The 15,846-nt window shown below is 35.7% G+C and overlaps 1 protein-coding gene across 1 annotated transcript in view; it reads left to right on the forward strand.

The window, feature by feature from the left end:
• LOC306877462 (FERM and PDZ domain-containing protein 4-like) overlaps positions 1–15,846 on the forward strand; it is a gene marked incomplete at its 5' end in the record, with an annotated part of 63,769 nt that overhangs the window by 42,302 nt on the left and 5,621 nt on the right. The window contains 13 exons of the mRNA XM_079429228.1: positions 355–457; positions 710–755; positions 2,070–2,174; positions 2,704–2,811; positions 3,900–4,031; positions 4,175–4,294; positions 5,333–5,469; positions 6,231–6,357; positions 8,682–8,771; positions 10,028–10,210; positions 11,597–11,723; positions 12,368–13,336; positions 13,644–14,714. Of these exons, the coding sequence (XP_079285354.1) occupies positions 355–457; positions 710–755; positions 2,070–2,174; positions 2,704–2,811; positions 3,900–4,031; positions 4,175–4,294; positions 5,333–5,469; positions 6,231–6,357; positions 8,682–8,771; positions 10,028–10,210; positions 11,597–11,723; positions 12,368–13,336; positions 13,644–14,714 (3,318 nt within the window). The remainder of the gene's footprint in view (positions 1–354; positions 458–709; positions 756–2,069; positions 2,175–2,703; positions 2,812–3,899; positions 4,032–4,174; positions 4,295–5,332; positions 5,470–6,230; positions 6,358–8,681; positions 8,772–10,027; positions 10,211–11,596; positions 11,724–12,367; positions 13,337–13,643; positions 14,715–15,846) is intronic.

Genomic DNA, 15,846 nt, shown 5'->3' on the forward strand with positions numbered 1-15,846 from the left:
TTAAGTCACAGAGTAAAACATTTTGAAAATTTTAGTTTAAAATAGCTGTTTTCTATTTGAATATATGTTAAAGTGTAATTTATTGCTGTGATCAAGCTGAATTTTTTGCATCATTACTCCAGTCTTCAGTGTCACATGATCCTTCAGAAATACTGTCACTTTTGACCCTTTTAATGTATCCTTGCTGAATAATTTGTATTAATGTCTTAAAACAAACAAACTGACCCTTACCTCAAGCTATTGATGATCTATAGTGTGTACAGACAAGAAAGATGGTGCATGATGTTCATTGTTTTAGAAAAAAGGCATATAATATAAGCACAAATGCAATGTGTGTTTGTGATGAATCTGCAGGAGGGCCTTCAGAAGGGAAGCTGATCCCAGGAGATGAAATAGTGATGATCAATGAGGAGGCTGTGAGTTCGGCTCCACGGGAACGAGTCATTGACTTGGTCAGGTACTGAGCTCCATCATACTGTGTCGCTCTTCATCTACTACATGTGTTTTTCAGCTGAAGTCATTACATGCTGACAGACCAGCAGTTTCAGTCTACAATAACTGTATATGCTGTGGTCCCAAAATGAGTGTGAACACACGAGTCAGATGTCTGAATATCATTGTATTATTAGATCAGGGATTTGCAAAATATCCCTGACTCCATCTAGAGAATTTCATATTCTTATTGTCTTTTTTCCATTATTTTTGGCAGATGTTGTAAGGAGTCCATCATCCTGACTGTGGTGCAGCCGTACTCTGTAAGTCTACATATTGACTATGTTTTGAATGTTAGTTTTTCAGTATTTTGGCTAATTTGAGACTGTGGTTAAATTCTGCAGAAGTTCACAAATTCAATGGAGAAAGCACTAATAAAATGTCTGCAGATCAGTGTTACTTTAGTTATTTTATGTTGTTTTATTATCAGTGATACACTATACTATACTATGCTATACTATAGTTTTTGTTGATATGTTGAATTTTTATATTTGTCACTATTAAAAGTGGCATACTATTATTTTATATATATTATTATTTTAATGTTTATGTAGTTTTTATTAATTTGTATTAGTTTTAATAATTTTAAGTATTTAAGCTTAAACGTTTTCAGCTATTTGCCAAGGCACCATTTTTGTTTAGTTTTCTTGTGTTTTTGTCATTTTTATTAGTGTTTTTAATGTTCATATAGTTTTTATCCATTTTTATTTATTAGCTTTAATTATTTCAGTACTCAAACTTATTTTATTTCAATTAGATGCCAAGGCACCATTTTTGTTTTGTGTGTTTTGTCACGGTTTGGTACGTACCTCGGTTCGGGGGTCACGGTTTGATACGATTTCGGTACAACAGAAATAAAAAAAAAAATCTACTATACTCAGTTTCTTTTCATTTGTTTTGAACAGACAGTAGTGCAAATAAAAAAAAAAAAAAATCCATCTAGATGTGAAAATATAAAATCTGTTTTGTTTTCATTGTGAGTGTACACAAATAAAAGCAGACCTTTATACAGTGATTATTAATAAGACAATAAGTGTTTAAAGTGGATTCTGCTGGGAAACAGTTGAAGTGAACGCGTTCAGAATCAGCACATGGTCACTGTTTAGTGGGCTTTGTTTTCAAGCCTGCAACTCACGGCATTCGCTGTTCTTTTGCTGGCAGTTATCAAACAGCGTTGCATTACTGCAGGCGCCGCCTTCTGGATTGGGGGTGAATTTCCTGTATTCGTCGTAAGGCCTCATGTACCGAACCGAGATGTCCATACCGTGACGGTTCGGTACGAATACATGTACCGTGCCACCCCTAATATATATATATATTTTTTTATATATATATTAGTTTAATTGAATTATTTTAGTACTTATTTCAGCTACTAGATAGATACTGTTAACATTTATTTTATTTCAAGGAACAAAACTATTTCTTTATGGTTTTAGTTGACTCTAATAACCCTGCTGCGGATTCCATCTGGATCTGTTCATTAGTTTCTGGCGCAGCTCTCAGGCAGAAGATAATGACTTGATAGCATTGATATTCAGTAATTTCTCTGCTTTTGTTCCTCTGTTATTCCCATCCAGTCGCCCAAATCTGCCTTCATCAGTGAAGCTAAAAAGGCCAAGTTGAAATCCAATCCGGTCAAAGTGCGCTTTGCTGAAGAAGTCATTATTAACGGACAAGTACCTGTAAGTGAAAAATGACACGTTTTGCTTAAAAAGCATGTCATATATCACAGTATTTACAGCTCTTTTAAAGGGTTTATTTTTAGTTTAAAGATCTAAATTGTGTCCATTTTGCGTCCATAATCTGACATCTCTGAGAGGAACCAGATATTCAGTGAGAAGCACTGTAGGGTTTTGATTATAATCATCTGAGATTGATTGGATTGTGAAAAGTGGACGTTATGCACCAGAATAGAGTCATGTGATTAGAATAAGAGGATTGATGTCGTCAGCCGGAAAGTGATTTTAGCTCTGGAGCAAATTATTGCATTGTGATGAAAGATTATGAAGACGCACGTTACATAAATCAGTGTTCATTCACACTGTATGTCTTAATTAGTTGCACAACAAGAGGTTAATGATTAAAAATATGCAGCCGCATGTGTTTTGTGCTGATATCATCACAGGGATGTGAATCACTGACAGAACAGATAAAAGCCAGTTTAGTTGTGTTATTCATTTATTAAACATGACAGAGTGTTTTCATCCACAGGAGACTGTGAAGGATAATTCTCTGCTCTTCATGCCAAACGTCTTGAAGGTGTATCTTGAAAATGGACAAACAAAGTCCTTTAAGTTTGACTACACCACCTCCATTAAGGTATTTCAGCTTTGCAGTATTTACAGATTGCTGCTGATGCACCATATCAGCAAAAATACTGAGGTGCATACATTAAATATGGTGCAATAAAATATTATTGTTGCAAGCAAAATTTCTTTTTTAAAAGAAATGAATACTATCATTTATCAAGGATGCATTAAATACGTGAAAAGTGACAGTAAATACATTTATAATGTTACAAAAGATTTCTATTTCAAATGAATGCTGTTCTTTTGAACTTTCTATTCATCAAAGAATCCTGAAAATATACATAAAAATATAGCGCAGCACAACTGTGTTCAACATTGATAATAATCAGAAATGTTTGTTGAGCAGTAAATCAGTATATTATTATGATTTCTGAAGATCATGTGACACTGAAGACTGGAGTAATGATGCTGAAAATACAGCTGCAGATCACAGAAATAAATTACAGTTTAACAGATATTCACAGTTTTCTTAAATTATAATATTTCAATTTTTTTTTACTGTATTTTTGATCAAATAAATGCAGCCTTGGTGAGCCCCAAAAAATCTTTGAAAGTAAACCAAACATACTTGAAAAGAGATAAATGACAAGTCTAATATTACACAAATATACAAAATGTACAAATGTGTACACTTATGTACGAAAGCAAATATTAATTTCAAAATCGATTACTCTGACTTGTCTGTAATTTGATTGTTACATTTTAAAATGATCATAATTCTTTATGGATAATTTATTGATTCTCTCTAATTCCTCATTTCTCTACTCCAGTCTGGGAAACACTGATGTAATGTGATATTTAATGCGTTTCATGTTGTTGAAAACAAAGAATGGAATATACATGGTACCCAATAATCCCATTTAAATCTATGTGATAAATCAGTACTTTTAAAAGTGATTAAAAAGTACCTAAAATTAGTAATCTAATAGATTGTTACTAACTACAATTTTCATCATGTAATTTGTAATCAGTATCTACCCAGTGCTGTATATATAATATAAAATGCTTATTTATTAAGACATTTCTAATGATGTTAGCCTTATGTCACGTGTTGGCGGTGTTGAACATGAATAACAGAGATGTTCTTCTGTTTCAAAGGATGTTATTCTGACCCTGCAAGAGAAGCTGTCTATTAAAAGCATTGAGCACTTCTCTCTGATGCTGGAGCACAAGATGGAAGGATCTGCAACAAAGCTAATGCTTCTCCACGAGCAGGAGATGCTCACGCAGGTTTGTTGTGCTGATGAATGAGCCGCTACTGAATCTGAGTGACGCGCATAAAGAAATGATGATGAATCTACAAGCAGTTAAATATGATGAGAGAACAGATAGACAGAGTACAGAGAAATATGATCATGATTTCTTGTTTTTAGGTGACCCAAAGGCCGGGCTCACATAAGATGAAGTGCTTTTTCCGCATCAGTTTCCTTCCAAAAGATCCAGTGGATCTTCTCAGGAGAGACGCTGTGGCGTTCGATTACCTCTACGTTCAGGTAACACGTCTCTAATGTTCAGCTCAGTTTATGGACGTTAGTTTTCAGTCTTTTCTCATTCTCTTCCTCAGAAAAAATCTCCATAATGTTCAGCCTGATATATCAGAAACCTATAATGAATTTCTTCCACCGTTTGTTTGTTTATCAGGTTTAAAGCATTTCTCATGCTTGTTCTTCAGTTACTTCATCCAATGTTTGTGCAATTAGAAGATGCAGTGTAATACAAAATATTCAGCATATGCATGTAAAATTGCTACTATAAATAGTAAGGGAAGATGTCTCACTTTAAAAGTATATAATGTTTACAATATAGTTGGCGTTAATGCTGTATAAACAGTGAAGCAAAATGTACTTCATGAACAGTTCGCCTGAAAATGAAAACGTGCTGAAAATGTACTCGCTTTCATTCACATTGGAGAAATGTAGCATTGCATCAGTGTCTCAGCAATGGATGCTCTGCAGTGAATGGGTGCCGTCAGAATGAGAGTCCAAACAGCTGATAACAACATCACAATAATCCACACCACTCCAGTCCATCAGTTAACATCTGGAGAAGACAAAAGCTGTGTGTTTATAAGAAACCAATCCATCATCAAGACATTTTTATCTAAAATACGAGTCTATAATCCATAATAACTCTTCCTCCAGTGAAAAAGTGTTCTGGTCTGAATCAGGAGAGAAATCTGCACAGTCTTGATGGATTTGTTTCAGCTTTTGTCTTCTCCAGATGTTAACTGATGGACTGGAGTGGTGTGGATTATTGTGATGTTTTTATAAGATGTTTGGGCTCTCATTCTGACGGCACCCATTCACTGCAGAGCATCCATTGCTGAGACACTGATGCAGAGACACATTTCTACAAACCTGATGAAGAAACACACTCATCTACAGCTTGAATGACCTGAGGGTGAATGAATCTTCAGCAGATTTTCCTTCTTGGCTGAACTGTTCCTTTCAGTATGTCACATCTGAGAGAAAGGTTATGTCTGCTAAAGCACACTGTGTGTTAATTCTGGTTCTCTGCTCGTCTGAATGCAGAGCTGTAAGGACGTGGTGCAGGAGCGTTTCGGCTCTGAGCTCAAATACGACACGGCGCTTCGCCTGGCTGCTCTTCAGATGTACATCCTGACACTCAGCACCAAACAAACGCAGAAAGTCTCGCTGAAATACATCGAGTGAGTGTTCAACATTCATGTCTGTGCTCACAATTATTAAAGGAGTAGTATAGACAACTATTAAAATTGTATGGAGTTGATTTTTGTTTGTTTTTTTCTGTGGAACATGCAGAAATGTCTTCATGCAGCTTCTTTTTTTTTCTGCACAGTGACTGTCGAACTCTCTAAAGGAAAAAAATTAGAAATTAACAGGCATTACAGATATTTATTTTACTTGTCAAGCACTTAAAATTTGTTAAAGATTAAATTTTAGTCTGTTCCATGCAAAAAACACTTGATGTGCTAAAATAACTAAAGCTGAAATAAAAAATACTAAACTATAAAAAATGTAAAATGTAATTGTTTTTTTCTGGTGTTCTCCTTTGTGGAGAGAAACTTTCACTGTACACAAAAAAACTAACAAAAAAAGTTTTTCATTCAGAATTGCTAGTAAAGTCCACAAATAATAAAAAAAAATGGCAAGTAACACTGAGTTAGATGTGAAATTCTGAAGTACACAAAAGACTGAAAAATTGCACTCCAATAATCTTTATTTTACAACTTTGACATTTTTCCCATTTTATGGACAGCAGAAGCTCAAATGTTCTCAATTTGTTTCACCAAAGAAAGAAAATGATTCATGTTTGATCCGCATGAGGGCGAGTAAAAAGTTTTGGGTGGTGGTTCCTTTAATTGAGAAGAACAGATGAAAGGTGTTTGACTGTTGCGAAGAGCGTTTGAATTCAGCATGAAAGCTCTTGTTTCCCGCCATGTCTTTATAGAAAGGAGTGGGGTCTGGCGCAGTTTCTGCCTCCAGCGGTTCTGTGCAGCATGAAAGAGAAGAACATCAAGAAAGCGCTCACACACATCCTGAAAACCAACCAGAACCTGGTGCCACCTGGCAAAAAGGTGAAGAAACTTTCACAGCTTGATGTACATATGAATAGTACAATTAAAATCGATCTTTTCAGCTGCCTTTGAAAATCCAGATTTTTCAATGCATAATATAATACGCTTTAGGATTTTCACAATGAAATTTCACACGCTATCACAGCAAAGACTAATACTGTTTGTTGTTGAATGTAACACTTTATTGAAACATTTTTGGCATATACAAGCATATATAAATAGACTTGTAGTTAAATATATACATCATATATTAATTTATATATTGCTTTTAAACTTTTAGCTTGTATAACCATATATAAATATTCTATATATCAAGTCTGTTTTAAATGTATATATGTGTGTGCATGTTAAAATTGTTAATGTTTATAAATATTTATATGTAGTAATTTTTATTTATATTAACAAGTCAGTTATAATGTGTATATGCATGTTATTTTTAATTATATTTATATCTGGTTATTTACAGTATCATAGTGAATATGCTAATAAAATGGGAAAAAAATATATATATTTTTTTATATATTTGAGCTATAAGCATATAAGTACATCTAAAAAAAATGTAATATCATGAAAAAGTTCATTTTTTTCTTGTAACATTTCAAATACATATTTTAGATTCATTACATGTAAAGTAAAACATTTCAAAAGTTTTATTTTGTTTTAATTTTGATGATTAGAGATTATAGCTCATGAGTCAAAAATCATTATCTCAATATATTAGAATATTTACATTTGAGTTTCAATTAATAACCATCCCTACAGTATAAATTCCGGGTATCTCTTGTTCTTTGAAACCACAATAATGGAGAAGACTGCTGACTTGGCAATGATCCAGAAGACGAACATTGATGCCCTCCACAAAGAGGGTAAGACACAGAGGGTCATTACTGAAAGCTGTGGCTGTTTACAGAGTGCTGTATCAAAGCATATTAAATGTTGACTGGAAGGAAGAATTTGGGTAGGAAAAGGTGCACAAGCAACAGGGATGACTGCAAGCTTGAGAATACTGTCAAGCAAAGCTGATTCAAACACTTGTGAGAGCTTCACAAGGAGTGGACTGAAGCTGGAGTCAGTGCATCAAGAGTCTCCACGCTCAGACATCTTCAGGAAAAGAGCTACCAAGCCACTTCTGAACCAGAGACAACATCAGAAGCGTCTTACCTGGGCTGTGGAGAAAATGAACTGGACTGTTGCACAGTGGTCCAAAGTCCTCTTTTCAGATGAAAGTAAATTTTGCATTTCATTTGGAAATCAAGGTCCCAGAGTCTGGAGGAAGAGTGGAGAGGCACAGAATCCATGTTGCTTGAAGTCCAGTGTGAAGTTTCTACAGTCAGAGATGATTTGGGCTGCCATGGCATCTGCTGGTGTTGGTCCACTGTGTTTTATCAAGTCCACAGTCAACGCAGCCGTACCAGGAGATTTTAAGCACTTTATGCTTCCTTCTGCTGACAAGCTTTATGGAGATGCTGATTTCATTTTCCAGCAGGACTTGGCACCTGCACACACTGCCAAAGATACCAAAAGCTGGTTCAGTGACCGTGGTGTTACTGTGCTTGATTGGCCAGCAAACTCTCCTGACCTGAACCCCATAGAGAATCTACAAGGTATTGTCAAGAGGAAGATGAGAGACACCAGACCCAACAATGCAGATGACCTGAAGGCCGCTATCAAAGCAACCTGGGCTTCCATACCACCTGAGCAGTGCCACAGGCTGATTGCCTCCATGCCACGCCGCATTGATGCAGTAATTCATGCAAAAGGAGCTCCAACCAAGTATTGAGTACATAGAAATGAACATACTTTTCAGAAGCCTGACATTTCTGTTTAAAATATCCTTTTTTATTGATCTTATGTAATATTCTAATTTTCTGAGACCCTGAATTTTGGGTTTTCATTATCTGTAAGCCATAATCATCAAAATGTCAAGAAATAAAGGCTTGAAATATTTCACTCTGTGTAATGAATCTATATATAATATATGGGTTTCACTTTCTGAAATGAGTGACACAAAATATTGACCTTTTCACAATATTCTAATTTTTTGAGATGTACCTGTATATAATATCACATTAAATTAAAGCAATGATTAAAATGTAATAAACAATCAGATATAATGTACTGCATTATATTTTATTTTACAGTGCATTGCACTTTAGTATTGTGATAAAGCATCTTGTGAGCACAGACTGTCTTTGGGAAAAACAAGTTCAACTAGGTTTATTTGCAGAGGCACATATTCAAAAAGAAGAAGAAAGAGTGCTCTATTTCTGTGATTTACACGTTCTGTTCCCTAATTCTGCTGGGATTTGTTCTGTGTGTTGAAGCTGACGGCGTTGCAGGCGAAGGTTCACTACCTGAAATATCTGAGTGATCTCAGGCTGTACGGAGGACAAGTGTTCAAGTCCACGCTGGTCGTAAGTGCACAGACACGCTTTCACAGAGAGAGGCCTTTCAATGCAGATCCAGAGTTTAAAGCTTCAGGTGTATTTCAGAATAAACAGTCAAGAAACTCCATTTCAATTTCATAGCATATGAAGTATGTGATGTTTTTTTTTTCTGGTTTTGCTGCTATTTCGTTTTTTCTTTTTTTATTGTATTTTTCAATTAAAATTATTTTTAATTTAAATGTAATTTTCTTGTTAGAAAATGGTTTCTAGCTCAAGTATATGATTTTGGTATATGGTTTTGCTGTCATTCTGTTTTCTAATGAAAATAGGATTTCTAATAATTGTATTTTTGTCAAATATAAAACTATAAACAAATCAAGGATTCACACTATTTTCATTTGCTAGCATGTGAACTTTTCTTTTAATTATGATGTTCTGTTTTGCAAAAAGAAATTGATTTCTAATGATTTCATTTTTTGTTAAATATTTATAGCATTATAAGCAAATCAATTATTCACACTATATTTTAATTTTCTAGCATGTGAGGTTGTTATTTATTTTTTTAGTTTTGCAGTTCTATTATTTTGTTTAGTAAAGAAAAATGTCCATTTATAATGATTTATGATTTTATTGTTAAAAAATATTAAATTATAAATAAATCAAAAACAATTCCACTGTATTTTTATTTTCTAGCATTTTTTTCATGATTTCTATATAGATTTCTGTATCTTTTTTTTTTTTTTTTTTTTTGCTGTTTTGAGAACTTTATTTCTAAATGATTTTATTCTTTAAAAAATGCATATGCTATTTGCCATATTTAACTAAAGATTCAGATTCAAGATTCATGTGCACAGTGAGGAAAACTCCAGTGTGGAGTGTCTTGACTCCACAGCCAACAGATCAATTTTGTCTTTACTGATCCAATACTTTTGGAGGGCACTGTATGTATATATATATACACAAACTATGCCGCAGAAGTAGAAACAACAGTATGTAGATATAGAAGTACAGACTATGTACATCTGTATGTGCAAGTGTACAAAATTGACTTTTGTGTAAAATAACAGTACAGTAACGTGCAAATTGAAGTTGACAGATCAAGGATAAATATTTTTTACTGAGCACTGCAAACATTCTCGATTTCACATTTACATATACTTCCCTCTATAATGAAGTACAAATTAATAATGAGAATGTATAGTTTTAGTACTTTAGCTTCAGCTGCTGAAATCTGAAGGCGTTTGAAGCAGCTGTTTCACGCCACTGTGTTTGTGATCTGACAGCAAGGAGAGAAACACACGGAGGTGACTCTGCTGGTGGGGCCACGCTACGGCATCAGTCATGTCATCAACACCAAAACCAACCTGGTGGCGCTGCTGGCCGACTTCAGCCACGTCAATCGCATCGAAATGTACACGGAGGACGAAAGGAACGTACGAGTGGAGCTTCATGTCCTGGATGTTAAGGTGCGATGGATAAAAACATAATTTGTTTACAGAAAGCATTTGGTATAATATTTTTCAATCTAATGCGATAACATTTTAAGTGCATTACCACAGCTGAATTGCATAACAGTATTGAGGACAACATCCCTTTTATTCCGCATCCCTTTCATCCAGTTGTGATAACGAAATCATGAATTAATAATTCATATTTACAATTACATGCGTCACTTTATAAAACAGTTAAGTCAGTATGCAATATGTCAAGTTTGCTACATTGCTTTACGTGTATAAACTAAAACAATATTGCATGGCAGATTATTTAGACTATTAATATTGATACATTTAAACTATTTATTCACTATTTACCTCATGTATTATTACAATTGTATACAGTATTAAAGGCACATAACAATTCAACATCCCTTTATCCAATGTTTATATTGAAAATATGAATTAATAATTCATATTAACAGACATTTACATACTTCGTTTTATAAAACCGTTAATGCAATATTAAATAACTATATTAAGTTTGCTATATTGCTTTGCAAACATGAACTAAAAACTGCATTACATGACAGATTATTTTGATTATTAATATCAATAAATCATTAATAATTTAATACAATTTACTGACTATTTACCACATGCATTACGACAGTTTTATACAATATTAAAGACATAACAATTTAACATGTCTTTTATTTAATGCTTATTGTGAAACCTTGAATTAATAATTCATATTTGCAGACATTTGAATATTTCATTTTATAAAACCGTTAAGTCAATAAATGCATATTGAAAATATCAATTATTGATAAATAAAACTATTGATTGACAATTTACCACATGCATTTCACCACTTGTATGCAATATAAAGGACACATAATTCAACATCCTTTTTATCCAGTGCTTATTATGAAAACATGGATTAATAATTGATAGTTACTGACATTTGCACGTTTCATCTGATAAAACAGATAATTAAGGCAAAGAATACAATATAAAATATAAATGCAATATAATAGGTTGGCAAACATGAACTAAAAACTGTATTACCTAGCAGATTATTTTTGATTATTAATAAATAATTGATAAATACTATTTACGATTGTTTACCACATGCATTACACCAGTTGTATATAATACATAGTTCAACATCCCTTTCATCCAGTGCTTCTAAAGAAAATATGAATAAATAATTCATAGTTACTGAAATATGCATGCTTCATTTTTATAAAACATAAGTCAATACATGCAGTGAATTAAAAACTTAATCTTAGTAAATGTAACTATTTATTTGAAAAACTTATATTAATATTATTTAAACTGCACAGCCTCCCATAGCTTGCTGCTGTGTTTACTGATTATTTATGCATTTCTTCTGCAAAATATTTCTTTCTGCAGCCCATCACACTTATAATGGAATCCAGTGACGCTATGAACCTGGCGTGTTTGACTGCTGGTTATTACAGGCTGCTGGTCGATTCACGGAGGTCCATCTTCAACATGACGCACAACAGTAATACTGCAGGTAAGAGCATGCACATGAACTAAACAATATAACAGTTCGTTTATCATCTTGAAATAGTTGTTATTTATTAATGGCAGTGGTTCTCAACTCAAAGTAGCACCAGCAAACTTAATTTATTTGTTATAATAAATTATGTAACAAAAATACAACTGTTCATTGTATGTTAATCCATTACAATAATAATAACGATACTTTTGGTTTTAATAATGCATTAGTAAATGTTAAAATTGACATCAACTAAGAATAATAAATGCCAACCAATGAAAAAATATTGTTATATTTTTAAAAATCTAAATTAACATGCAAGAACTCAAATAATAATTATTTTTCCACTTCAATAACTATTGTTTTTATTGAAGAACATACAGTTCTTGAAACTTCTGTAATTACAAAATCAATCATGATTAAATTTAATATACAATATCAACACTTCCGTTTTTTTTATAAATAGTTTGAAAACAAACTTTGTCATAATTACAGCAGAAGTACTTGACATATATATTTTGGCCAATATAATGGGCATTGGAATATTACACTGGAAAATGGGGGTCATTTGAATCAAAAAGTTTAAGAAACCCCTTATTTAAATTGTTTTGATGTGAATCTGATACTGTAATAACACACCTTTTTTGTTTACGTCTAAGGACAAGACTCAAGGGTCAAGCACAACTACCAAGCAATCGAGTGGAATTACGGTTCCTGCAGTGCATGTGACGAGCCCCACCCCGAATACACCATCTGTGGGCGAAGAGAGTTTGATATTTCCCCCACGGTCTCCGAAATGCACCAGTTGCAGCATCGCATGCATGGGGACGAGAAAGCTGAGCGGGCGAGCAGAGCAAGCCACATGCATCCTCAGCCCTACTTCAGTGTCCCAAAAGGCAAACCTCAAGAGTCGCCCAGAAGCGCCAAGGTGTCCTTTATATTCGGCGATCCTCCGCTGGACTCTGTGAACCCTCAGAACTTGGGATACCAAAGACTGATGGAGGACATCCCAGAAGTGCTGGAGGAGCACCGGTACATGTACGCGCAACAGAAGGACTACAAGCCACTGGAAGCGTCACTGGAGGTCGACGGCTTCCAGTACGGTTCCCACATGGTCTACGGCGACGCTAAGATCTTCGGTACGACGGAAGGCATCGAGGAGCCTTTGCTGCGCGATATCTGCTACGCCGAGACTACGGATGACGCCGAGGACGACGACGACATTAGTTGCGAGGAGGACATGATGATGATGATGGGGGAGATGAAGGACAAGGCGAACTCTTTCCTGTCGCTCTCGGAATCTAGCGACGACATTATTGATCTCACTTCGCTTCCGCCGCCACCAGAAGGTGATGACGAGGAGGACAGTGATGACCTGTTGCAGTCTCTAAACTTGGCGATAGCCGCTCCGCCGCCAGGGTTCAGGGATAGTTCAGATGAAGACGACCACCAAGAGCGAAAAGGCTTAAAAAACGACATCCCTGTGTCACTGATCGATTCGGTTCCGATGCAAGTGGCCGGTGGGACCGAGGAAGTGTTCAATGACGCCGTTGTCTCCACACTACAAGCTCTCGAGGCCTTGGCGGCCTCTGAGGAACAGTCTCATCCACAGTCGGACAATAGTTCAGGTTCTTACACTATTGTAACATTTATTCATTGACGTTGACCTTCCAGCCATTCCTTTATTTTGGTTTTGTTTCTCCGTATTCCATTGTCTTCAATGCAAACCCCATGTATTGTGTGTGCATTTGTTTTATTAGAAATGTAATTGTGATCTCATTATGATTTGTGGTTCATTTTTGTTCATGTATTTCATTATTTATGTTCATATTTGTTGCATTTCATAGCCTTCAACGTTTTGTACAAATAAACTATTTTAAAGTATACGTGTGTATGGTGTGATGGCTAAAATGTTTGTCTCTTTGTGACACACAGGTGTAGAAATATCTCGATCTTTTAGCCCTGAGTCCTCTTCTGATTCTGGGAATGAGACAAATTCGTCCGAAATGACGGAGAGCTCAGAGCTGGCCGCAGCTCAGAAACTCTCCGAAAACTCTCTGAAAATGTTAGTAGCCACGGCTGAAGGGTACCAAACTCTAGCCGAAGAGGAGACTGAGTTTCGATTGGTGCCGTGTGAGGTCCGGGCGTCTCTAGACGACTCCCAGTCCGCCGCGGTTGCCACTCTCTGTTCGGACCACTTTGAGATGGAGCCAGAAACAATGGAAACCAAGTCGTTGACAGACTATTTCAACAAAATGCACAGGGACGTAATGATGGGAATACCGCAGGGGAAGTTCAGGGAGCAAGATGGTGGGGTGAAATCGAGCGCCCAAGCGGAAGCCCGTCAGGTGAACATCACAGAATCAGAGGATCTTGTTGGGATGTACAACAATTTCAATGGACGAGATTCCCAGCGTTCAGGTCCCTTTGACTTGGAAAGGAGGAATTATGCGTTTCAAGAAAGCAATCAAAGATTGCATATGATTCTGAATAATAAATCTGAAGAGCACATTTACTCTGAGGTGGTTGGTGACGGCGGTCCGTTGCATGCAGACAGGGTAACGCAAAAAGTCAGTTTGAAGGACTCGATAGACTTGAACACAAGTTCCCCCGCCAAAGAACAATTTATGATTGAACGAGCCCGGAATGAACATCAACAGAGCAAGGCAGCTTCATCCGAACAAGAAGTGACACGGTTATACGAGTACCACTTATCCAAAAGGATGTCGTCTTTACAGAGTGAGGGAATTCATTCCCTCCAGAATTCCCAGTGTTCGTCTATCGATGCTGGCTGCAGTATGGGAAGCAGTAGCTGCGTGACGCCAATGGACTCTCCTCTGTGCACGGTGGATAGCGTCCATCTGCATGGAGAGTCCTCTCTAAAAGCTCTCGGATATCCAAATCAGAACGTAGATGGAACGTTTTTGCGGAAGCACCACGGACAGGCTGGCCAAGAGTCAGGCCGAGAGGGATGCCAAAGGTTGCCCAAGATCAGAGAAACTACAGGTACTGCAAGCTTGAAAGTTTAAGTTGTTCAATGTGATATTTAATTAAACTAATGACACATTTAGTTAGAGCTGGTTAGCAAGTTATGGGTTTTTGTAGCCCTCGTCTTGATTCAAACTGAAGCTAACCTAATTTGACTAATTGTCCCACATAGCGTTGGGGAAACTACCCTAAAACTAGTCTTTCAAGCTGTAAGCTGATCATGCAGTGCAGGTTCTAGATCGGGCTTTCCTCTGTGTAACCTAACGCTTTTCACAGAAATATATATTTCAGAAATGTTAATCAGCACCCAGCCTGTTTTATTTAGCTGTGCGAGTAGTTAAATCTGTATGGTGAAGCTCCGTTACCCATAGACACCGCAGAATGGATGAGAAGCATTTAAAAAAAAAAAAAAGATGTAGGGAGGGTCCCCCAGATATTTTTTTTAGTAAAAAAATAACGATGACAAATCTGATTAAGTTCACGAAGTTAGGATACGGTACATTTCGTTAATTAATTAACGTTCATGTGAATGAAGTCTGTTTTTAGGCTGTCAAAATGTAAATTCCTCTACTACAACATCTCTATAGACTGCTAAGCGCATGACATCATTTAGGGGCTACTTGTTTTGTGCCGCTCCGGTGAAGCTAAACGAAAAAAATGAGTCAGTAAGAGAAATCTTTCTACTGTATGTATCCACTCCATGTCTGAGCTGTTGTATCTTTCCTACATACATTTGAAACGTGCACTCATTTTTCATTATTCATATTTTTTTTTACATTTTATACAATTACATTTAATCATTTAGCAGATGCTTTTATCCAAAGTGGTTTACAAATGAGTACTGTGACAAGTCTGTAATTATAACTGATCATTAATTATTAGTCTATCCCCTGGTTTCACAGACGAGGCTTAAGCTAGTCCCAGACTAAAATGCATGTTTGAGCTGTCTCAACTGAAAATATCAGAAAAATCTAACAATATGTCAGTGTCATTGTTCTGTGTCAAGATGCACACCTCTAATGTTTTCTTCTAAAGCATTTTTGTAAAAGTTGTTTAAATATTTAATTTAACTAAGGCCTAGTCCTGGCTTAAACTAAGACCCGTTTGTGAAACTGGGCCTAAATTTAGGATTATTGCAAAGTCATCAAAA

This window comes from Barbus barbus (genome assembly GCF_936440315.1).
Source record: "Barbus barbus genome assembly, chromosome: 11".
Taxonomy (NCBI): domain Eukaryota; kingdom Metazoa; phylum Chordata; class Actinopteri; order Cypriniformes; family Cyprinidae; genus Barbus; species Barbus barbus.